The 23,669-nt window shown below is 39.8% G+C and overlaps 2 protein-coding genes and 1 pseudogene across 4 annotated transcripts; 2 read left to right on the top strand and 1 right to left on the bottom strand.

The window, feature by feature from the left end:
* The first annotated feature begins 8,740 nt into the window (after positions 1-8,740).
* On the top strand, positions 8,741-9,762 carry LOC139656960 (sterile alpha motif domain-containing protein 9-like; annotated as a pseudogene).
* A 20-nt stretch (positions 9,763-9,782) lies between these two features.
* Positions 9,783-15,935, top strand: LOC139656959 (sterile alpha motif domain-containing protein 9-like). Of its 2 annotated transcripts, none has more exons than XM_071534617.1 (10): positions 9,783-11,494; positions 12,097-12,219; positions 12,519-12,556; positions 12,656-12,720; positions 12,997-13,211; positions 13,336-13,586; positions 13,753-13,881; positions 14,126-14,276; positions 14,442-14,474; positions 14,732-15,935. In XM_071534617.1, the coding sequence occupies exons 1-10, from the start codon at positions 9,787-9,789 to the stop codon at positions 14,992-14,994; spliced, it is 2,976 nt and encodes a 991-aa protein (XP_071390718.1). In that variant the 5' UTR covers positions 9,783-9,786; the 3' UTR covers positions 14,995-15,935. The 2 variants fall into 2 exon arrangements, with proteins under 2 accessions (XP_071390718.1, XP_071390717.1); XM_071534616.1 differs by having other exon boundaries at positions 13,336-13,598.
* Positions 15,936-17,403: 1,468 nt separating this feature from the next.
* Positions 17,404-23,310, bottom strand: mrpl48 (mitochondrial ribosomal protein L48). Of its 2 annotated transcripts, none has more exons than XM_071534622.1 (8): positions 23,165-23,299; positions 22,239-22,294; positions 21,960-21,991; positions 21,471-21,559; positions 20,156-20,325; positions 18,741-18,843; positions 18,271-18,360; positions 17,404-17,717 (listed from the first exon to the last, which is right to left on the bottom strand). In XM_071534622.1, exons 1-8 carry the CDS (start codon positions 23,183-23,185, stop codon positions 17,634-17,636), a joined length of 645 nt encoding a protein of 214 aa, XP_071390723.1. In that variant the 5' UTR covers positions 23,186-23,299; the 3' UTR covers positions 17,404-17,633. The 2 variants fall into 2 exon arrangements, with proteins under 2 accessions (XP_071390723.1, XP_071390722.1); XM_071534621.1 differs by having other exon boundaries at positions 17,407-17,717; positions 22,239-22,300; positions 23,165-23,310.
* Between the last annotated feature and the right edge of the window lie 359 nt (positions 23,311-23,669).

The raw sequence follows: 23,669 nt of genomic DNA, 5'->3' as shown, positions 1-23,669 counted from the left end.
ATGAATCTCTTTTCCTCCACTGACATCTCCTCTTTGTCGTTACATAACCTCTCACTGAAATCCTGATTATATTGACTTATTAACAGCTCTTCCAGTCTGTCAACACCAATACGATTAACAATTGCTGTAGTGTGGCCATTCTCACACTGACTTGCACTGTTTCCCTGTAGAGGTCCATTAATCACCCACCCAAGAAGGGTTTTCACAGCATATGGCCCCTCTCCCCGACTGTTGATCACCTCCCATGGTTCCATTAAATTTGAGGCGTTTGTGCCAATCAACAAATCAACGTCGGCATTGATACGAGGAATATGTGCATCTCTAAGGTAAGACCACTTCGCCAATTCTTCTTCACTGATTATGTTGTCTACTGACACTGGCATTTCCTGTTGTGTAAATGTACTGGGAAGTGTGAAGTACTGATTGTCAGTGAGACCAGAAATTTCCAAACCCTTGACCATGTAACTTGGCACGGTGGCATTGTGGCCCATGGTACGTAGGTGAATGCTTGTTCTTTTTCCTTTAATGATGAGTTTCTCTTTTAGACTCTCAGAGCAAAAAGTGTCAGTGCTTCCTGGATCCAGAAATGCATAAGTTTGAATCACCTTGTTTCCTTTTGCACACTTCACATTGACTGGCAGGATTGACAGGATGCCGTTACTGCCCCCGGCCCCTGTATGACCACACGTGAAGACAGCTGTGCCACTCACCGACTGTTCCTTTGGCCTATCCTCCTCTTTACCTTTTTCTTTTTTCTCAATATGAAGGATGCCGGGGTGGGTTTGGTTACATACTTTGCAAGATATGCGCTTACTGCATTCCTTGCTCATGTGCCCTGTGCGTAGGCAACCGAAGCACACTCCTTTCTTTTTAAGAAAATCCAACTTCTCATGATGAGACTTCCTTTTTAACTGAGAACACTGATCCAATGTGTGTCCATGTGAACAGTACAGACAGGAGAAGTTTGAGGTTGTAGGTGACACATTTTGGCTTTGTGTTTGAGTCTGGATGCTTTTTTTATTTACACTCACAGCCGGTTCATTTGACATGAAGACAGCAGTTGCAAAACTATTTCTCTTGAATTGTGACCTTTGCTGCAACTGTGCTTTGTTGCCTCCTTTTGCAATGACAGGAGTATCTTGGATATCACCAAAAGTTGGATCAGAAACAATCTTGACTTGGTACTCAATGAAGCTGACGATGTCCTTAAAGCCAGCTCGGCGACCATGGATTTCAAAAATGTCACATGCTTTCGCCCTCCATTTCTCTCTAAGCTTATAAGGAAGTTTTTGTATTATTATTTTCATGTTGGCAGGCATATTGAGTTCATCCAAATATCGCAGCTCCTGCATGGCGTTGCAGCATTCAGCCAAGCACAATGCATAGGCTTGCAGGCCTTTTTTATCCTCTGCCTTAACAGTGGGCCATTCAGTTAACTTATTCACATAGGCTGCTGTGATTTTTAATTCATTTCCAAAATGTTTGGTAAGAAGATCTTTGGCAGCATCATAAGCTCTGTCTGATGGTAAATGTTGGCAACTGCGAACCAGCTCTCTAGGCTGCCCCCCAGTGAATTGTTCCAAATAATACAAGCAGTCTCCTTTTTGCATTTTTGTTTCCACACATTGCTCAAAGGCACTCATGAAAGCCCTAAATTGCAAAGGATCTCCATTAAAAGTAGGCACTTCTCTGCGTGGTAGAAATTGAAAACTCTGTGTTTGAACCAGTAGTTCTGTTACTTCATTTTGTTTGTGTAACAAACTGTAGAGAGCTTCATTGCCTTGAGGAGGTGTTGCTTGAGCACTGAGATTTATATTTGTGTGATGTGCTTGTGTGTTGACAGATGCTTGCTGCTTGGGAGCAACTTCCAGATTTGCCTTTGGGACGAAAAGCGCTGAATGAGGATTGAGCTTCAAATAAGATGCCATTCCATCTGAATGTTCACTGTGTTTACTTGCCACACTGCTCTGTGGTGAGGAACTTAACACTGCCAGTTTTGCAGCAGATGCTGCCAGTTGTGTTTCAATTTCCAATTGTTCCTGTTTCCTCCTTAGTTGCTCTGCTTGTTCCTCCAAAGCATGCTTTTTCTCAAGTGCAGCAGCGCGTGCCATGAGCGCAGCCTGTTCTGCCTCCGCTTGACGCCGGGCAGATGATGTGCTAGACTTGCTGGACTTTGAGACATAACTTTTGGAACGTCTGGAAGTGTTGGATTTGACATTAGAAATGCTGTCCTGAGGCTCCACAATAATTTCCTCAGTCCAAGGCTCCACATTTGTATGAAGAGTTTGGGAATCCATTTTATTCTTTTCAGCTTGAGGCTCTTTATTCGGCTCATCATCCTCAGCAACTTCATCCTGAGGGCAACTTTTATTGTCAACCAACCATTTGTTTACCTCTGTGATAAACTCATTGACAGATAGCATTTTTGCTTTAAACCACGTTTCATTCTTTTCAAACTCATCTGGTGGCAAAAACTCCAATAAAGATTGATGGTTTGCTGCAGCTTCATCACACAACTTATTATATTTATCAAATGTGTTTTTCACCTCTTTTACAAAGCTTTTATCACCCATCAAATTAACAATCATGGTTTTAAGAATGACTGCATTTTTTAATTTACTCTTTCTCTCTTTTTGCAGGTTTTCAACCTTTGCCATTATGGCCTTTTCGGTCAGTTTGACAAAGCGCTTTTTCACAGAGAGACCTCCCTCTGCTCCTACATCAACTTGTTTTTCTGTCTCTTTTAAGAGTTCAGTCTCAATCTCGTTTTCTTTATTGTTCATGATTATGGAAATAATCAGTCTTTGTTATTTGCATACGCGCACAGTCTTATACAAATTGCGATCGCGCTCCGTTACGCACAGATAGTCAACACCAATGCATTGGATTTTACGCGCAAAGATGTGTGCACACATTCACCGGTAACGTTACCCTCTCAATGGCCATATAGTGTAGCGCTACACATACCTTGGCGTTGGCCGGCATACAGGTGTGCTGTGTTGGCGTCCCGGTTCCTCCGATGACTGGCTGCAGCTCCAGTAGCTCCGGAACCAAACAAAGAAGAAAGCCGCTCGACTACCCAGTAGCCGAACAGCAGCAGCATCCAGCGCTGTCCTCAGCGTGACGCGACAGCCGCTCCAGCGCTGTCCTCAACGAAGCCAGTTTTAGACTTAATGTAGTGACCCCTTTTTGCTTATCAGTCAAGGGCACCTGGTTGCTGATGGTGAGGATGTTTCGACGCGTGTAAATGACATGTCCACTCCACTGCTTGATCCATTATAATCATAGTGCTGTTTATTGTTCACATTTTAAAGTCTACAGTTTCCAATACGAGCCAGACTTTTACCACTTTTCCAATAACTGTCTGCTTACCAATGCAGATGCAGATTTACCAGTTCAGAACGAAACAAACACCATTAAACGACACGCCACGCCACGCCATGTCACGCCACGGTCTAAAACTGTTTGCTTCCCTCCATCAGCCACACCTGAGTGCCTCACCTGGCTGATTATAAGACCTGTCACAGTTCACAGCAGGGATGCCCCAAGTGGTGGGAAGCTCACAGCACAAGTAAATAAACAAAATACAAATGAAACACATGCACAGAAATGGCTCTTACAATCTGCATAATTTTCATAAAGAAAATGCTTAGCCACTATTGTGAGGACTCAAACCTAAGGCTTGTCCAATTGGTTGAAACACTCATTGGGCATTAGTTTGTTCACGAAACGTGCGTATGATCAGATTTGATCGATTGAAGGCCCAACTTAGAAACGTTTCCACAAACATTTCGGCATTCATAATTTTTTCTTACCTGAACGTGTTACAGTCAAACTCTATGCGGGCAGTTACACTGCAGACGCTTTTCTAAAGTTGTATTCTTTATGCAAAGTCACTTTAAGTAGTTAACCTCACATGTCTATCAACAACTTTCAGTGTGTTTGAAAGTCAAGTCAAGTAATGGTATTGACAAAATGAAATGAACCAATTCAAAACGTGAGAGAAACCCAAGAGCCAAGAGCTTGTAGGGAATCCCGTTGTTCAGATATCCCCTGAAAAATGTGCGTCACCCCTTCCTGCCCGTCTGTCAAAGCAGCCTTGAGCCTTGTAGCCTTGGGGCACGTTCAATCTGAAAACGGTGTGCACCGTTTTGCTACGGTTGAACGTCATGTTTCCTCGAAACAGTGTGAAACGGTGTGCAACGGGCTTGTTGTCTCTCGTTTGGTGGGTGATGCCCGGATTCCACCGGAGGCGGCTGCGTCGCGTTCCGGCTGCGACGCGGCACCGGAGCTGATGGCGGCCACTCTAGACAATGCTTGTGATTCCACCAGACGCGCCGCAGCGCGTTTCAGAAGCGTCCCAGAAGCGGCTCTCCGCTCTGCTCCGCTGAAACTACGCACCTAGTCTATTTTTGACGGAAGCCGCGTCAGCCGCGTCATGCTGCACAGAGCAGATCGAGCTGGGCAGGAAGTCAGACACAGGAACGGTATGGCATCCGGTCAATTTTCAAAATAAAACACCCTGTGCAGACTCCCGATCGTATATCACATCATCAGCGTTATAACCGAGGAGAAAAGGAGAAGAAATGCAAGTGTTCTCCTCCTGCTAACAGGCACTATATGTGAAATATAGATACGAAATAATTATGAGGATGAATGTATATTTAACAACTTAAACACAGCCACAAATCTTTGATCCATGTCGTTCATAACTGGACTTAACTGTATTAACTTTGTCTGTAGGCTACAGCACAACAAAGTAGGAAATAACAACAATAAACACAATTAAAACAAACAAAAAAAGAAACCATTTAACTATGTAGCCTACTGGTAGAAGCACAAAAATCAAGGAAAAATGACCAAATCAGCAAGTCAAACAAATCGGCCAGACAAAACACTCCGCTTCTGAAATGCTCCCAGTGTGGTATGAAGCCGTGTGGAGGACGGAACAATACTGCGTCGCAGCCGGAACACCACGCAGCCGCCTCCGGTGGAATCCAAGATTTATATCTTTTGCTATTGTATGTACCATTGTGGAGGGACACTTTCATAAACTTTTCAACAGTTTCAACAACAGTGATCAGCAATAATGATAGGCCTAATACTCATAATAAAATAATTAGCTCATATAACGCAGTCTCGAAGGTAAGAAGTGGATTATCCTTCACCTGAAACATTTGCCTTGTCATCCTGAAATGCGAGGCAACTGTTGGATCACTATAATTAGGAACCACAGTTTCACAAACCCCTTCACTCCATTGGGATGTTCTCTGCTATTCTGGACGGCAAGGGCAGTGACTGTAACATTGAGCGTATTTTGTAGTATTAAACACGGATTTAAACCGATTTCATCAGGCTCCGAAAATTTTTCGAACAGAACACAAAGAATGGCCTTCTCAGCTGCCATAGTTGCAACGCTTGCATAACACAACAGGGTGTTCAACGCACCACCGTTTCCGTTTAAATAAACGTTTTGCTACTTTTGTTGGGGCTGAACGCAGGACTGATTTCATGCCTGAAAAGACAATATTATCCAAAATAAATACGTTTTTGTGGACAGTTTTCCTATTGCTGGCATTTTTTTTAGAAGACTGGCTGGTAATGTTTTCACCACATTTCACCACATTACAATGAAGGAAGAGGCTATCGAAAGCAACCTATATAGGCTAGGCTACTTGCATTGAAAGAAACAGTGATAAGGGTCCATCAATTCTTCACACAAGTTGTCAGGCTGTAAAGAAATCCATTTGCCATTTATTAAGTGCATTTCTCCCACTATTTCCTTGTGCAATGACCAAACGACACACATTACAATGGCTGCATCAAATAATCGATACATGTAAAGACATCGCCTATAGACAATGGAAATGTTAAGTTAGAGTTATGATAGAGAAACAAAGTTGCATTCAAATAACAGATATTGTGTTGTGTTTTGTTGTGAAGATACTTCCTTTGTGGTACACAATACTCATATTTATAGCCTACCTCAAAGGTACACACAATAAAGTACTTAATGATATGAATATACTACAGGGGATAGCTTACATAGGCCTATTTAGTCAAGTAGTGTTCTCACTGGTTAGACAGTGCCCCAGGCACACATGTGCGGGGGCACAAAACAAAATGCCCCTTCCAACATACATTTATTATTTTATTTTAGGCATTTTCCGAATAGTTAATAAATTGTAGCAATACGAGCAAAACTATGAGCAAATGCAAAACACTAATGAGATTGTTTGCACAGTGCATTGCCCCTTTCTCTGTCCTTCTCACGTGGAGGTAAAGGAGAAAGTAAAGCAGAAGGCAGCAAGAGGGACTCAAGACAACAGGTCAGAGGCAGACTGGTCTGTCCTTCTGTCAGTTTCCTTTTTTCACGTCGCGATGTCATCAGTTATGAATTTGTTTTTCACTGCGTGAGAAAATAGACTTGTGGCGTGAGAGCCTGTGAAAAATGTCAATTGCGTGAGTCTCTCGGTCAATGCGTGAGAGTTGGCAGCCCTGTGAACTCGCTTGTCATTATTATGTATGAAACTGCCAATCAGATTTATTTACTTATTAATCGAAGGTGCCGGAACGCCGTTCCAGATCGTTCCGGCCCACTTTAACCCCTGTATATGACATATTCCACCATGGTGGGTAGTGCACAGGAAATAACGACCAATCACAATGAATTCTGGGTAAGATACACTCTTGGAGTCTACATCGTTGTTGACACGCTCCCACCGACCTCGAAGGGTAGATCTCAGAAAATTCACTTGAGTTATAGGATTAGGATTAAAGTCATAATTCTGAGATTAAAGTCATAATTCTGAGAAAACGTCAGAATTCTGAGATTAAAGTCAGATTTTCTTTAGAAAAAAGTCAGAATTCTGAGAATAAAGTGGGAATTCCGAGTTTTAAGTCAGAATTCTGACTTTAAACTCAAAACTCAAATACATTTTTCAGATGGCCTGGCAGCCGGGATTCCCCCAAGGGGAAGTGCTGAGGGGAAGTCAACCAGGGCAGGTAGAAACACACCTAAAGTCTCGTAGGCACTATGTTCCCCCTACAGTTTAAATTTCTGACGAGCAACATTTTTAGCCTGCTGAAGGGCTTTACGTTAAGCTTTTTGAGGTACTTGTCCAAAGGCCAAGTGAAATTATTTTTTACTTGTCCAAATCATAAATCACTTGTCCAAACATAAAAATCACCAATGCACATGACAATGTATGCTGAATAAATAAAAAGAAATGCAGTCTGTTAGAACAATAAAACAAAATAAATTGTTTCACAATCAACAAAACATGCCTGAGATTTGGTCTCAAATACTTTTGATGCCTCTGACAAACAGCACTTATTGGAGTTAACAACTGGAGGTCAGTTTAGGTAAGCTAAGTGGGTAGTGTGTGTGTGTGTGTGTGTTTTCAAACCTTGTGTGTTTTCAAACATCGTTATGCTCTCAACAGTCTACATAGCGACAAACGCACCCACTAGGCTGCCACAAAGAATGAGGTTCAGGTTCAGGTTCAGGTTCAGGTTCAGATTCGTAATGAGTTAGATTGAGTAGTGAACTGCACTGGACAACTGGCGCAAAAAGCAGCAGTTAAGCCGACTAAACGTTAGTACGGTTACTTAGCTTACAGCCATGTGTCATCATGAGATCGTGGGAGTGGACTGAGGCCATTACTCATACTAACCTCTTTGGTGCGTACCACAGTGTAGTCACTCTGCTCTAATGTGTACCATAATGAGATTCACTCCTAATTCATAAATACAGCAGTCATATGAATACAGTAGACCTAGATATAATATTCAAACCCATTTATTTAACTTGTCCGGTCAGATACCTGGAGGCAACATTAACTTGTCAGACCAAAATATCTATTTGTCCCGGACAAGCGCTTGGTACAATACTCTCTGTATATATGGGCCTTCTGTAGACTTGTAAACGTGAGTAGGCCCATTGCATTTTTTTGCACATCATGTACGCCTATTTTTTTGTAAATTCACATTTCTGCCTCTTCGGTTTTCAGTTATGTTTAGATTCTGCATATTCTGATGTTTTATTTTTCTCAACTATTTATATATATATATATATATATATACACACACACACACAGTATGTATTACAATAATGTTTATATACACTTAACATGATATTTCATCTTATCATGTCGTATGTTAAAATCACCAAACTCTAAAACTGAGGTTTCATAAAATGTGGCCAAATAACTTTACAAACCTCAGTGAGTTGGTGAAGTTGCCAAGTTCAGGTCAAGGTCAGTAACCTCCACTGGGCTACCTTCATTCATTGTAATGTGGTGAAAACGGTTTATCATTTAAAGACATCGATAGGCGTGAAATCAAGGTGATTTATCGTTTTACCATTTGAAGGCCAACAATAGGAAAACTGTCCACAAAACTAAAATTATTTTTGGTTAATATTAATAGTGTTTTTTCAACTCAAGGAAAGGAGGGGTGGTTTTTGGAGCTTTGGGATATAGAATAATGGTAAGAGCAAGAGAGTAAGAAATCTCTTAATGTGACACTAAAGCTTATTTGATTTGGAATTTGAGAGAGTGAGAGAGATTTAACTATGCAAAGTGGTTTTATGTGCTTTATGTGCTAAACTCTCTGTCACTACTACTGCCAGTCAGCCCACTAATACAATAAACATAATTTGCTTCACAGTACGAAAGAAAAATAATATCTTGTTTTTTTTCTCCATATATTCATTAAGGGTCCACAAGAATGTAGCAGTTTGGATCAGAAATGGCAAGTCACACAGAACCATCCCTGTCCACTGCCAAGGGTGGACAAATTTACGTGGGAAGTGAAATCACAGATTCCCTTCCACATCTGGATGTTCTCTATGCAAATGAGTTTGAAGGAGAGTGCACAGATCCAGAGGCTGCTGAGCAAACAGAAGAAAACTTTTAGAGAGGGGCCCCACCTGAATGGTTAAACTTTCACACTGCTGAACAGGCAGAGTCAGAAGGCACTGGAACTGCTTTCGTTAAATGAAATGGATACGATGAACTTGTACAGCAAATTAATAACAGGAGAAGAGGCCCCAGAACATGGATGGTTAAATTACTTCACCAACCAGGAAGTGGGGGAACCACATTGGCCATGCAGGTCCTGTGAGACTTGAGAAAAACCTTCAGGAGCGCTGTTTTAACGGGCCCAACCTCAGACCTCACAGCTGTCGCTAATGAGGTGATCCACCTTTTCACAGCAGGCAGACGAGGCCACCAGAACACAGTGCTGCTTCTACTGCAGGATGAGAAGATTGTGGACAGTCTGCAAGAAAGCATTATGACAGAGATTGCTAAGAAGGAGATAGTGACCTACATGCCTGTGGTTATCTTACTCAGCTGTGTGAGAAAGACAGAGATTCAAGAGTGTGACCATGTCGTTCTCAAAAAAGAACTGTCTGACACAGAAAAACAAATATTTGATGAGAAAAAGAAGGAGCTCAGCAGAAGGTACACAGATACACACGAACATTTTCATGGCTTTAATATAATGCAAACTAATTTCTCTCAAGCTTACGTCCGAGAGGCATGTGCTGTATTCAAAACAGTCAGAAAAACGAGGAAACCACGGGAGACCCAGCTGGCTGCATGCCTGTCTCTGCTGAATGCCTACGTACCAGGCTCATATCTCTTGGAGGCTCAGTGCCTGGACTTCCTGAATCAGAAAGACACCATCCATGGAGACCGTTCACTGGAGGAGAGGATGGAGCACTTCAGCCATCTCATCATCACCTTCCCTCCAGACATAAATTATGAAAGAAACGTTCGCATGGCTCACCCCATGATAGCACAGCAGTGTACTGAATTGATGGCTGAGGCAGGTGTGACCCGAAGTGACACAGCAAGACACTTCTTGAATTGTTTGTGTAGGGATGAGGGTTCTCCATGTTTGCTTGGTTTTGCCAAAGACATGCTAACCAAAAGGGAAACGAAAAAAGAAGAGAACCAAGAGAACCTAATAAAAAGAAAGGAGGGACACAGGGGTCCAAAGAGAAGAGAGGAGAACCAAGAAAGGTTTTCTAGATTGATTCTAGATATTCAGAAGATGGAGGACAATGTCCAGAGTGCATCTGTTTTAAAGGTTGCATCAAAGATATTTGTTCAAAATCCTTTTTTTCCTCAGGCACTTGCTCGTTTTTATTCCTTAGAACTAAAAGACTATAATAGGGCAGAAATGTGGGCGAAGAGGGCAAAAGAAAGAGATCCCAAAAATCCATTCATTGCTGATACACTGGGGCAAGTTCATAAGCACCATCTGAACAGCAAAGCTTCATCTGCCACTCCAAGAGAAATTTTGCAACTTGCCACAAGAGCCATTGAAGCTTTCAAAGATGAAGAAAGACTCGCTGAAAATGAACAGGGGTCAGACATGCAAGAAGATGGAATGACCAAAGTCTCAAATATTTTTAACAACAGAGGACTGTTTGGTTACCTGCAGGTTGCCAACATTGTTTTTGAGTCACTTGTGAATTGCAACAAAGACTGGAGAAAGGTTTTCACAAAGAATGTGTCCCTGGGTTCTGTCCTGAAATCTCTTGGAGACAACAAACTCTTGAATTTCACTGCTCTAATAAACAGCTTCAGAGATGAAGTGGAGAGAAAATGTGCATTTTTTGACACCTATCTAACTTACTCGAAGCCTGGCAGGAAAAAAGATGACCCACCATACATTTGGAGAGACGTATCAAACTGCTACCAGAATTATGTTGGAGACTCACCACCCAAACAACACAAAGAAAACATTGATAAACTCTTCCAGTGCCTTAAAGAAAAAAGGGCTGTCACTTTCCCTGGACTACTCTCATGTCTTGACAGAAAATACACTGTATCACAGTTTAAAGAGATAACTACATGGTGGGGAGAAATCTATTCGAGCAAACAGTGCAGTGACTATGCCATCCTCAACTACATCCTTGCAAAAATCATGTTACATAATATAGGAGAGGCCTTTCCCGACGCTTTAATCAGAAGGATTTTGATAAAGAAAATGCCACTGAGCGCCACAGAACCCCCTGAGCTTCACATGCTAGCTGCCCTCATGTTTTGGCCAAAGGACAAGGAATCCATTCAGCAAATGCACTGCTCCTATGAGCATGCATATAAGAAGCACTTTCGATCAAGGTACCTTCGCCCCCTGTTTTTTCTTGGAAAAGGTAAAGGTCTGAGCAGAATCATTCACAGGAGCATCCTTGATGACATATTTTGTGAGGGGAATGAGGACACCAAACAAGACTTGAACAAAAACTGGAGCAAGATATTCAAACATCCCAGGATCCAAGAACGTCTTCTCAAAGTTAACGGAGTGGTCCGAAATTGCAGAGTGTATGCAACTTTTGGGGATTCAGAGATTGAGGTGGATGCCAACCTGCGAGACAGCCTCTGGAAATCAGGTCAAGTTTCCTTTTACCTTGGATTCACTATCAGAGGTCCTGTAGCCTTTTTCATCCAGGAAAAATCTTCCAAATCCACTGAAGAGGGTAAGAAAGTTAACTTTTATCTTATACCTTAACAATTAAATACTTAAGTGATTTAGAATTCAAAAAATAGTTATAGATTGCATTAAAAGATTGCATTCATTATCATTTTTCTCTATAATTTATTACACCATGAAGAGTGACAGAAAAGATTTCACTACTTTACCTGTCACAAGCATCCCCAAATAAATGGTAACAACAGAATGGAGGCACAGTGTAATGTACAGAATAATGTACAGTAAAAGGGAGCACAAACATTTTAGCTAGCATCTTTTTATACACTGTTGATGGCATTCTTGGTAGCATTAAGTTCCTCTCTGTTATCCTGTCATTAAGGTACAAGAACTTTGAATTGCTGTGCAAGATTTTTTTACTTGGTTTGGAAACATAACAGCATAGGACAGGACATTAAAACTGCAACATAAACCCCCACTACTTTACCTGTCAGACATAGGCTACTGTCCACTGTAATTATTGCTCTCTGTGAACTATTTCATAATAAAAAATATATAAATAACTTGTAGTTACCTGATAGTTTCTGTAGTTGTATTCTGTATTATTCTATTGTTCCCTTTCACAAGCCATTGTTGTTTTTTTTGTTTTAGATTTGCTTAGACTGTTAAGACACTTGAAAGTGGAGAGACACAGGACAGACTGGGAGAAAGAGAGGGATGACATGCAACAACGGCCCCAGGCTGGACCCGAACACAGCAAGCCGCACCCACATGGTACGTGCCCCAGACCATTGAGTCACCAGGAAGCACCTGACGAGCCTTTGTTACTTAAAAAACATGTAGCTTGTCTGTACTTTGTCCGTAATAGCAGCACTGTAATCTGAAGTGCTACCACTATTTCTCAAGTGAGACTTGACTCAGCTATATACCATATAATATATTGCTCTCATATTGAAGCAGTGCTATGTAACAAGTGTAGTGTTATACCAGTAAAATATATGCAATGTTACTATATGTTACCATGTTAAAATAAATGATCTAATATTTCATATTTGCCAATATGTCTTAACAAGGGCCTTCAAGAAGCTGTACCTCTTGTGGCGGTGTTATGGTAAGTTATTTTGTTTGTTTTGTTTTTAATTTTGCAAAATGGGTGATCCAGCAACAACAACTCCACTGATTATCAAAAATATATTGTCTTCTGACACAGGACTCCAGTGACTGGACTGAAGTTGAACCTAAAGTCACCAGAGTGAAAGGGGTCCTAACCTATAGGTAAAAATAACATCTGCAGTACTATATCACAACACAAAGAGAAATCATGGAAAATGAACAGCTATGGATCTTGCTCATTTTCTCATAGATAGAAAACAGATACATTGAGTTTCTTTCTGTCAGTGCTGTACTGGATTTGGGGGATGTTGCATTTTGTGCCAAATTAAAACATTTTGTTTTTGTTTCAGTTCACAATTTACTCCTTTGTGTCCTTTAATATAGTATTTCAGTGCATAGGAGACCCAAACTAATTTATTTTCCCTTTCACAACGTTAGCCTACAGTCTAAAGCAGGTTGCTTCGAATGCAGTGTGTCTGGCCTGCGTTGGGTTTGTCAGAAAAATGTCAGCATCAAGTACCAGTTTACCTCTTGGGAGGAACACATGGAGAGGCTGGAATGCTTACATTACACACCAGGTGGCCCCCTACTGGACATCACAGTCATTGCTGGAAAGTTAGATGAAGTGCATCTGCCACACTGGATCTGTTTAGGTAACTGGACATACAATGAAAAAGACAAAAAAATACATTTTTGTTTTACAGCATGTGTATAAATAGGCTACATCAATGCAACCCTTTTCTTCTCACTAAATTTGTGCACTTGTGTCTTGTGCAGATCACAACCCCACACTTTCAGCCAAGTTTGCAGTTCTACACATAGATACCGATGGAGATGTTGTGGAACAAGTGTCTGAGATCACATCATTCCACGTCAAGATATTCCAGCCAACCTTCTCTCCAAGGGGGGTCCTGATGAAAGCTGGATTTCCAATGAAAGTGCACTGCAACGTCTTAATTTATAAGACCAACACAGCACCTCTCACACTACATGTTTATCTGGTCCCACGTGATCCTGCTCTGCAACAGGTTATTTCAATTGTAATAGTAATAGATCCTTCATACTACATTATCTTCAAAAAACACCAAAACCATACTGTTTAATTATGAAGGTACTTCAAAACACAGGCAATAATGTTGTCTACTATAAGTTTAAAGTACATTTGGGCTAAAAATTGCCCATTTTTTTTCACAGGCAATGGAGCAGAAGGAAAAATCCTATGGATACAAAGTAATACGAAAGCCAAACCCAGACAAGTCGCTTCAGATGAAGGATCGTTTCATCCTCACAACAGACGCAGACACTGCAAAAATCTGCCCTGATGTACGGTTTTAACTGTCTTTAACTATCCAACCTGACTGCTAGCCAACAGCTAGCAGTCATGGCCATAGCCGACCCCATATTTTGCTGAGGACAAAATCCTAATTGAAGCAGGAGGTCTGGGGGTCCTGCCCCAGAAAAATGTTTTCTGATAAGTGTTTTCCTGCAATTACACACATCTTTCCACTGTGATTGAGCACAGCAACATGTCTAACCTCTTCCCTTTCCCGTAATATTTCCTCCACAGCAATTAAAGCTCAGATATGAAAGCAACATGCCAAATTTCTTTGAGGTGTTCATTAAAAATGCACACACCGACTTCAGCCTCACACTAGAAAGTGCAGAGCAGAAGAAGAATAAGGAGAGGCACGTTGTATGGACCAGTACGATTCGAGCAGGTCAGACGTTAAACAATTCTACAAGAATTTTTCTACAATACCTATGTATCACCTTAATATTATTTAGCTAAACATTGTTTGTGAAGCAGATGTGCATTGTGAATGTACTCAAAATAAAAGCACTAAATCAGCTAAATAAGCATTTTATACTGCATTTTATTCCAGATGAATACCAAAGGAACAATGGCCAGAGACAAGGTAAGAAAATACACTGAATACGAGTATTTAGAAGAGTTACATTGTACCTTGATTCATAACATGATGTCACATGTAGATCAAAGTTTCAGAGAGCTTGGCAACTAACAGATATTGACCCAATGCAAACCCTCTGCTTATAAACTTCAGAGATATCTCAGTTAATTTTTTACACAATTTTAGCCTGCTATTATCATTACAACTTGCATTATTCAGTTTTGTATTGTTTTCATTGCTTCCATTTTCCATGAATGCCTCAGACCAGCATTTTGTGAATCGCCATCAGACAGCTCTGATTGATAGAGTGACCAATCCAGCACCCATCTTGGACAGGCTCAAGGATCAGGGGTTCATCTCAAAAGAGAGCTATGATGTTGTGAGAGCTGAAAAAACCTCACAAGAACAGATGAGGACCATGTTCAAGTTCCTAAGGTCAGCAGGCACGACAGGCAAAGATGCTCTTTATGAAATCCTGAAGAAGCAGTACAAAGGTCTCATCTCTGTGCTTGAGGCTCTGGACTGACGGAGGAGCATCAATCAAGAGTAGCTCTGGACTCTGCCAGTGTCGGCTGGATATTCGTCTCAATGAGATGACAAGAAGCAAGACTCATGGGGAAATTTCACAACACTGAGGAGGCCAAATGTATATCATAATTTACCTTAGACTTAGTTCAATCATTTGCATAGTACCTATGCATACTGCGTACAGATGATTCGACTGGATGAATATTTTAACATTTTCTTTTAACATTTAACATTTTTTAATATTGTCTTTTACGGAATTGACTCGAGATTCAGTTTACGCAACATGTCAAGATGCAAGGATAATACAAGTAGAGGAAATCTATTGTAATCTCACTAAACTATTTTCTTTCTTTTTTTTTACATTGAAGGTAACCGATGTTATATTACTAAGCAGTAGTTTTAACACTGAGCAAGGTGGGTCCAGCAAACCCAATGCAATTGTACAGGAAAACACATAAGTCTCAAATATGACCAATTTTTAAAGTGCATTATTAAAAATGCACAGGTTCTGTGGTTGAATGTGGTTTAAAAGTTATGAGACAGGCCTGAAGCCGTTAAGTGTGTGGCAGAATACTTTTATCTTTAAATGTATAATTATTCTTTATCTAGGAAGAACCTGAGCAGAGTACTGTGGTGCACAGGACATTTACAACTTAGGGTATCGAAACATTTAAAATTGCTTCTCAACCATATTTGAGTAAGAACATACATATGACAAGTTCTCTGGTTGAAATGTGTTTCTTTTTTTTCTTTTTTTTCTGTTTTTTGCGTAACTGAGAAATGGATGACTATAGATTTATATGATTAACATGTTGGTTAAATGTTTTTCTTATTTATAATCCAAAACCCCACAAGGTACCTTCAACTAAGGAGCTAGGCCAGAACAATATGAGATGTGGAGTTATACAAGTAGATTAATAAGAGTTTTGAAATAAAATATGTGGATTATTGATCCCAAGTCACTGGTTTTGTCCTGCATTGATTCAATCCTCCATTTTATCTTGTCTTTTTGATACATCCAGTTAGCATAATTTAGAGTATATGCAGGTATATATACAGTACATCCATGCCCTTTTCTACACATTTGGACTCATAGTTTTATTGAAAAGTGTAGGAGGGTGGGGTCAGGACACATCCACCTTCCCTCAGTAGTATTTACGTCCTAAACAACCACTTCCCCATTGCTTCAAGGGACGAAGGCAGCAGCAGCATAACAGTTAAAGTTTGAATCCCCTGGCGCAACTTAGAAAATCGGAGCATATGGAGAATTATTTAGTAACCATCTAAACAAAACGAGTAACTAAAACTGTTGAATATGTGTAAGCCGACTGCTTTACACTCCATTCAGCAATCACTGTTGAGAAGCCTATGAGCAAGGCACTAAACCTTCAGAGGAGCTGTACAGTAAACTGGTGGTGGTGGTATTTGATGGCTCAAATATGCAAATATGTAAAACTAAGAATTACTGGAAAAGGGCATGCATGCTCAGCAAGCTTTCCCTGGATAAATAAAGAAAAAAGTAAATCACTGCCCCAGTATCTCAAACTAAAGGCAGACTAATAAAACACAACACTTATTCATTCAACTTTTAAAATTCTGTACCTGGACACTTTGAATTTCATCTGAATCATTTTCATCAGACAAATGGACACCCAAGGGCCTTTTCTCCACCCAACAATGTGAGAAGGAAAAAACTACTTTTCAGTTTCCCTTATAGATGCCATTTAGGAAATACTGCTGTCCATAAAGCCTCACAGTACCAAGAGTGTACACATTTTGAGTGTTGGCGTCATGTTTTACCCATTGAGCAACAGCGTAAATGACTCATCAGCATTGTTAGCACTTTTCATTGAGACCAAGGGGCACAGCTGGCTGCCAGATTACAGTAAGTACCTTGTGAGGAAAGAAAAATAAACCTTTCCTCTACCATGGGTCAATGGTTCTCAATTTGTGTCAAACAGATGTGATCCTACAGTGAAGAGAGACAGGAAAGCTTGAGGTGGAGAAAGGGGAATGACATGCGACAAAGGCCCTGGGCCAGATTCTAGCTCAGGATGTTGCGTTTACATGGTTACACATCTTAGCCAGCATGTTCCACCAGCAACATGTTAAAAATGACATCATAACCAAGGTTTATATCTACATAAGAATAATTTAACAGGACGTTTGTTACAATCTCTCCCTTATTTTACTCCACTCTGCAGCATAATTATATACATTATACAATATCCTACACATTTGGACTTCAATGTCTGCATACAGATATTGAATAACCTGCATGCTAGTGAGCGAATTAGCACCTGAAATGTATTCTTAACATATATATCCAATTCCAAGTGTGTGTTTGTGTAATTTGGTGAAAGGACATAAAAAATAAGAAAACATGTAGTCTATTGTTACTGGGATATAGTAAAAAATGCAAAATGTAATTCCAGAATTCCAGATGTTTTTAATATGAACAAATACAATTAATTTCAAAGCAAACAATCCAGATTTCATCACTTTCAGTAGCATTTGGCTGGGAAAAAGGAAGGCCAGGAAAAAAAAAAACAGAAACAGGTATTTCCTGCTAACAAGGTGTAAAATATGTGTCACATATGGCTTTGGAAATCAGGAAGATCAAACTCTAGAATGTTACTAGTCCTTGTACTTCATCTGTGCGATGAGCCCGTCCAGCTCCGGACGAGCCTTGAAACGTGCCTGGTAATCAGCCTCAGTGTGCTAAGAGGAGGAGAGAGCAGCAGAGAGGGAGGTGAGAGGTAGAGGTGATTACTGAAAATATAAAACCCCCAGTTACAAAAAACTAACTTTCACAGCTTCAAAATAAGTTTCTTCCTTCATTTAGCGGTCACATCTTCGGAGCTCCTGCACTTTACTGCTAATCACTTTTCACAAACGTTCACAGACTATTCTATGGTAGAGCACGATATCCAAGACAAATATTGTCTCTGGCCAAATGGTATTTTTACTTTGAATGTACCAGATCTTGTGTTGGCTTTAGTTTGGGTTCTTAGTCCTTCAAAGGAACTAGACAAGACACGACAAGTTGAAACAAAAACAATATGTGTACTTTTCTATGCCATTTCCAAAACCATTTGGATACGTCTAGTTTTCCACAACTTTTCCCAGGCCTGGAAAACTATTTTCAAACACAACAACTTTTACTGGTTTTCCATTACTGTGACAGCACTGGTTCAATGCCACCACCAATACCTGGTGCAAATCCTCTTGCTTCCACCTGAATGAAGGAACAAGCCCAGACATACATACTCACCTCCTTTGCAGAAAGCTGAACTCCCTCGGGTTGATTCCTTAAAAGAACTTCCATGAAGATGGGACACAATGTGGCGTTCAAATTGCTGAGCTATCATAGATAAAATCAGACAGACAGACAGATAGATGGAAAGATAACACTGTTGAGCATTCATGTCTGGAAAATGCTTAGTGCTGAATGATGAAATGTTGCAGCTTGTTGCCTGCTTTGTATGATTGCTGTCCTATTCTGATGTCCTGTCTTTTAACCTGTTATTACTGACTCTTTCCATCATGCTCAGGGACTGCTGTTGAACACTAGCCAGGTGGCGAACACTAGCACATTTACAGTAATGTTGATTAATGTGCATTGTCCCTGTAAAAATACATTTGTAAATAAAAACTCAGTATACAGTAACTGAGGTAGGAGCCTAAGAGAAGAGAAGACATTCCTGTGTAAAGTGACAATAGTAACAGATAACTCAATTTTACCTGGACAATTCGCTCGTGAGTCTTAAGGACGGCGTCAACATACATCTTGGTGCCTTGTACTTGCATTAGCATGACCTCCGTGCTTTTGGTTGGCAAAGCATAGCTGCGTGGGAAGAGGAGCGTTAAAATGGCATGTAAGATTTTCTCTGTCGGTTCAAAGCATCTGAATTATGTATCCAACTGTATCGAGAAACTATGAACCAGACCAAAAGTTTAAATGTAAATTTTTTTGTCTACTTTTTGTTACAATTTGACCCCATACAATGTCCTGCATGTTTGCGGTTGTTTTAGATAGATTAGATTAGTGATTTTCAGTTAAAATGCTAGATCTCTCCAGAGTTAAAGAGGTCAAAAGTAGACCTTATGCTCAAACAGATTTTCTGCTGTAATTTCACTGTGTTTACATGTGAAGGGCTTTCAATTTTTTGTTTACCGCAGTTGCTAAATTCACTCTCAATTCAGACAATCCAGGAAATGGATTTCCTTCAAAATTCCAATAATTAGAAACTTTCATCATACAAGAGGTTCTTAGATCCAATCTTTAATAAAATAAATGATAAAGTATAGTCTTTCATTCGTGGATGGACAATCTTAGTTTATATACTGAGTTGACTGAATTTAAAGTGAATGAATGTCTACAAGGAAGCAACTTCTAGGCTTCAGGTTGGTTCATGTTGCCTCAAAAAGGTTGTTTTGGATATAATAAGATTTTAGTTCTGAGTAGCACTTTGTCTTGTTTCTTTGTCACTTCATACACTGCCACATTAACACATTCCTTGTACATGTCTTGGCAATTAAATTGATTCAGATTCTGAATAAAGACTGTCACTTAGGTTTGTTTTTGTGTGTGTCCTTCCTTCTTCCAATGTGTGAATGTATATACAGTATATGTATTTGTACAATTTGTACTGTTTTCCTTGTTAAAATTTTGCTTTTATGTGAAGCACATTGAGTTTCCCTGTGTAGGAAAAGTGCTATACAAATACAATTTTACTTTGTTAACTTTTTCCAAGTGCAACCAATAGGAGACAACTGTATGGTAAATACCATATTATACTGAATCACTTTACCAATTAGTTAAATGGAATACATCATTGTTTTAAAGATGGTTGCATGGAATAGAAATTAGTGGAATACAATGTACAGAAGTCAAATTTCTTTATTTATAGATCCTTCTCTCAATTTCAAATGGACACATCACTGATTTTAATCACACTGGAAAACTGCTAAGAAATGACAGTTAAACAGCGTGTTTAATAGTATGTTTAGGATGCCTCCAGCTGTAATGAATGTCTCCAACTTTTGTTTACATTTCCCAAAGTGTCATCTGCACCTTCCTTTGTGCATTAAATATGACACCACTAAAAATGGCAGAAAGCTCGATTCTGTAGTCACGTGTTTTTAGGTTCCCTCACCTGTCCGCCACTTTGATGCCCAGCCGGTTGCAGAGGTTGTGGATGTACTTGGAGTAATGCTCCACCATTGTCATGTCGTAACCCGACACTTTAACATTCAGGGTCCCGTACTCCGTGTCCGTCGCTGCTGTGATCCGTTTCATCTGATGCTTGTCTTTCTTTTTCTTGGACTAAAAAAAAAAAAAAGGTAGGAGACACTGAACTTTCAAGACAGCTCGCAACAGTGGTGTGCAATTTGAACAATAATAGTAGTATTTGTGCAGCACTTATCTGGATTAGATATAGGGCAGACTTACACTGCTGGCTCAATTAGCCGAGTGTTAAGGGCTAAGGGTTAATACGTGAGGCAATTTTTGGAGTAATGTAGGTGGTGAACTATCCCAGCAACAGGCAGCAAGGTGAGAGACCGAATTGTAAATCTGTTCATGTTTCCTGGTTGCCTCAGTGTGTTTTTAAAATAACACACTGAGGCAACTCCTTAGGCACGGTTTCCCAAAAGAGCTGTTGAAAAAATTACTCTGTGTATCGCTGCCTTAGCTGAGATCTTGTGGTTCCCAGTGTGAACCGCAGCGTAAACATATCACCCTTATTTGAAACCACACATCAGCTAAGATACGAGAATTACTGTATCTGATTTGCATGCTTTTTGACAGCGGACGCTACATTTACAAATCTTAAAGGGTGCCTTAAGTGTGAATGGTGAGTTGATATTTGTTTGAATTAGCAAAGGTTATCTTTATAAGAAGACAATAATTTATGAAGGGTTATGTTATGAGAGCCTAACAGGGATACTGTCTGACGACTCTACAATTGCATTCTCAAAAACTATTCCACCTAGCTTGGACTCACACTTGCAGCTCAATAAGAGGATCTCAGGATTTGCCACAGAAATCACTGATGCTTGTAGGGCTGCAACTATTATGATTATTTTCATTGTCGATTAATCTGACGATTATTTTCTCGATTAATCGATGAGTTGTTTGGTCTATAAAATGTCAGAAAATGGTGAAAAATGTTGATCAGTGTTTATCAAAGCCCAAGATGACGTCCTCAAATGTCTTGTTTTGTCCACAACCCAAAGATATTCAGTTTACTGTCATAGAGGAGTAAAGAAACCAGAAAATATTCACATTTAAGAAGCTGGAATCAGAGAATTTTGACTTATTTTTCTTAAAAAATTACTCAAACCGATTAATCGATTATCAAAATAGTTGGCAATTAATTTAATAGTTGACAACTAATCGATTAATCGTTGCAGCTCTAGATGCTTGTTATTCCAACAACAATATAAACGCAAACCACTGAAGAGTCTTACCACGCCTTTAGGTAATAGATGCCTCCACCTCCCGATCCCATGGGTTGGCATTGTTCTGTATTGTCTTTCATTTACAGGAGCCACGCCACCTGAAGGGAAACAACCATCCAGTCAAACACAGTAATGCATGTAAATCATAGACTGTAAATAAAGATGTAAACGCATGCCACAGATCTGCATATTTGCACAGCACAGTTAACAGACTAGTGTTGCTGCTGTCTGTTTTTATGTCTGTTAGCATGGCAAAGTACTGTCTGTTGATAGCAGTGACAGACAAATATTTTACAAGCAGAGGGCAAGTATATTCCTTTTTGGCCTGTTCTGTCAGCATGCGTTTATATGGCCGAGTACATCTGTTAGCTACTTAAGCTGTTTAACACTGCAGGGTAGAATCCATATTGGAGTTTGGAATAAAGTTTTGCACATACAACTCACACTAGGCAAGAATATTATCACAGTAAATATTCATACTAGTCTTTAAATCCTTACCATAAAGAGGATGCTGGATAGACGCTGTGGCCCTTTAAAAACAACAGTAGAAGTATTAGACAAAAAAAGGTTAAGGTCCCTTTAGGTTCTCCTGTCTTTAAGTATGATGACACTTGCAACTTTAGTTTTTATTCAAGGCGATTTAAAAAAAAAAAAAAAAGGATGCTTCTTTAAATGGGATTCTATGGAGAATGGGATTCGTCTGAAGGATTACACCCTTAAAGAAAACACCTTAAGTAAACCAATATAACACTTGAGAATTAGAAATCAAAAGCTTACCGGTGCAAAAATGCTGCTGCTTGATTCAACACAAACGAATGTTGTGCGAAGGAAACCTGCAGCTGGACAAAATAAGATAAACGTTATCTATCCTGTTTACAACAATGTTAAGTGTCAAATTCAGTCCTCTTTAATATGGTACAATACTTGTTTTGACTATGGTTCAGCTTATCTGGTGTGCAAATATTATGGACAGCACTGCGGTATTGGTCTTTTATTAAATATTGCATATCAAACAGTCAGTGTTGTCCACTGCCAATATGATGGAGTTCCTCACTGACCACAGCTTCATAAAAACAAGTCTGTAAAACATGCAATGATGAATTTTATTTATTCATTTAATTGTTCAATTCTGCTTTTATGTAGATGAATTCTTCATTTAAAGACCTAATGTATCCCAGCTTCCCCTACCACTGATTGCCACTGAGGGGTTTAGTGTCACTTGATAGTGTAAAATGCTGTTTCAGAGACTTTTCACCTTCAAAATAAAAGTCTGGGGGAAACACGGAATAGTTGTAGGCTATTCTTTTGGCATGAAAACGGTCACACTTAAAGATATTGAATAACGGCAAAATGAAAAAATATCGGTTATGGATGAGTTATGTCTGAAAATATTTGTATTGGTTAAAAAAAAATTCAAAAAAACGATGTTGGTCGAACCCTAACCTAACCACACACGCACACGCACACACACACACACACACACACACACACACACACAACCTTACAGGTGTATGACACAGGCACTTACAAGGTTCAACCTGGCTTATAAATTTACATCGTTTACAAGCTAGAGTTAGCTTTAACTTGCAAAACTACAATATAACCGTTGGCTCTGTCAGTTAAATTCACATAATCGCTCCTATATGACCTTCTCTATCAACAACGTAAACATTTACCGTTAGAGAAAACATAAATAACGTTACCTTTCGAATGACGGAATTCATAGTTTAAGCGCTGTTTACCCGTATATTAACGGGGAAAAAACTATTGACGTTTTCGATAGGATTCAGTTACATCTACCTAGCATGAAAACCTCTACTAAACATGCATTGCTAGCAACCTCTGAAGACACTAGTCCGTCATTATTTTATGTCCGTCGTCCGTCGCCAGAACAAAAGTTCCGGGGCGTTAGTCGCATTTGGCACTCAGAATCGCATACGGATTTTTAGGCTATTTTCAACAAATCTTTTATTAGTAATTCAGCACAGTAACTGATACAGAAAACAAGAAACGTACGGTGTCGTTGTTTTATCGTCTAATTGGTCATAACTGTGATTAATTACATGGGGCGGCAGTTACTATTAATATGTCAAGGGAGGTCTTCATTAAGTCCAAATCTGATTTCGTAGTGTCGTCATTATAATGGCAAAAATAATTTACCCTGCAAGCAATAATCTCTAGAAATGTATGTGGATGTCGCATGTTAAA

The sequence above is a fragment of the Centroberyx affinis genome, unplaced genomic scaffold (assembly GCF_046629955.1).
Source record: "Centroberyx affinis isolate AG114_WGS23_722 - 3 ecotype Tasmania unplaced genomic scaffold, CSIRO-AGI_Caff_v1 ptg002592l_1, whole genome shotgun sequence".
Lineage (NCBI taxonomy): Eukaryota > Metazoa > Chordata > Actinopteri > Beryciformes > Berycidae > Centroberyx > Centroberyx affinis.
This window is presented reverse-complemented; position numbering and strand designations above follow the sequence as displayed.

Excerpts from the sequence above, each read along its gene's own strand:
- LOC139656959 (XM_071534616.1), top strand. The coding sequence starts at position 9,787 with ATGGCTCACCCCATGATAGCACAGCAGTGTACTGAATTGATGGCTGAG. Across the intron at positions 11,495-12,096 it reads TTCCAAATCCACTGAAGAGG|ATTTGCTTAGACTGTTAAGA; the intron begins GTAAGAAAGTTA and ends TTTTTGTTTTAG. Across the intron at positions 14,475-14,731 it reads GAACAATGGCCAGAGACAAG|ACCAGCATTTTGTGAATCGC; the intron begins GTAAGAAAATAC and ends TGAATGCCTCAG.
- mrpl48 (XM_071534621.1), bottom strand. The coding sequence starts at position 23,185 with ATGAATTCCGTCATTCGAAAG. Across the intron at positions 22,301-23,164 it reads TGAATTCCGTCATTCGAAAG|CTGCAGGTTTCCTTCGCACA; the intron begins GTAACGTTATTT and ends TATTTTGTCCAG. Across the intron at positions 21,992-22,238 it reads GCAGCAGCATTTTTGCACCG|GGCCACAGCGTCTATCCAGC; the intron begins GTAAGCTTTTGA and ends TTGTTTTTAAAG.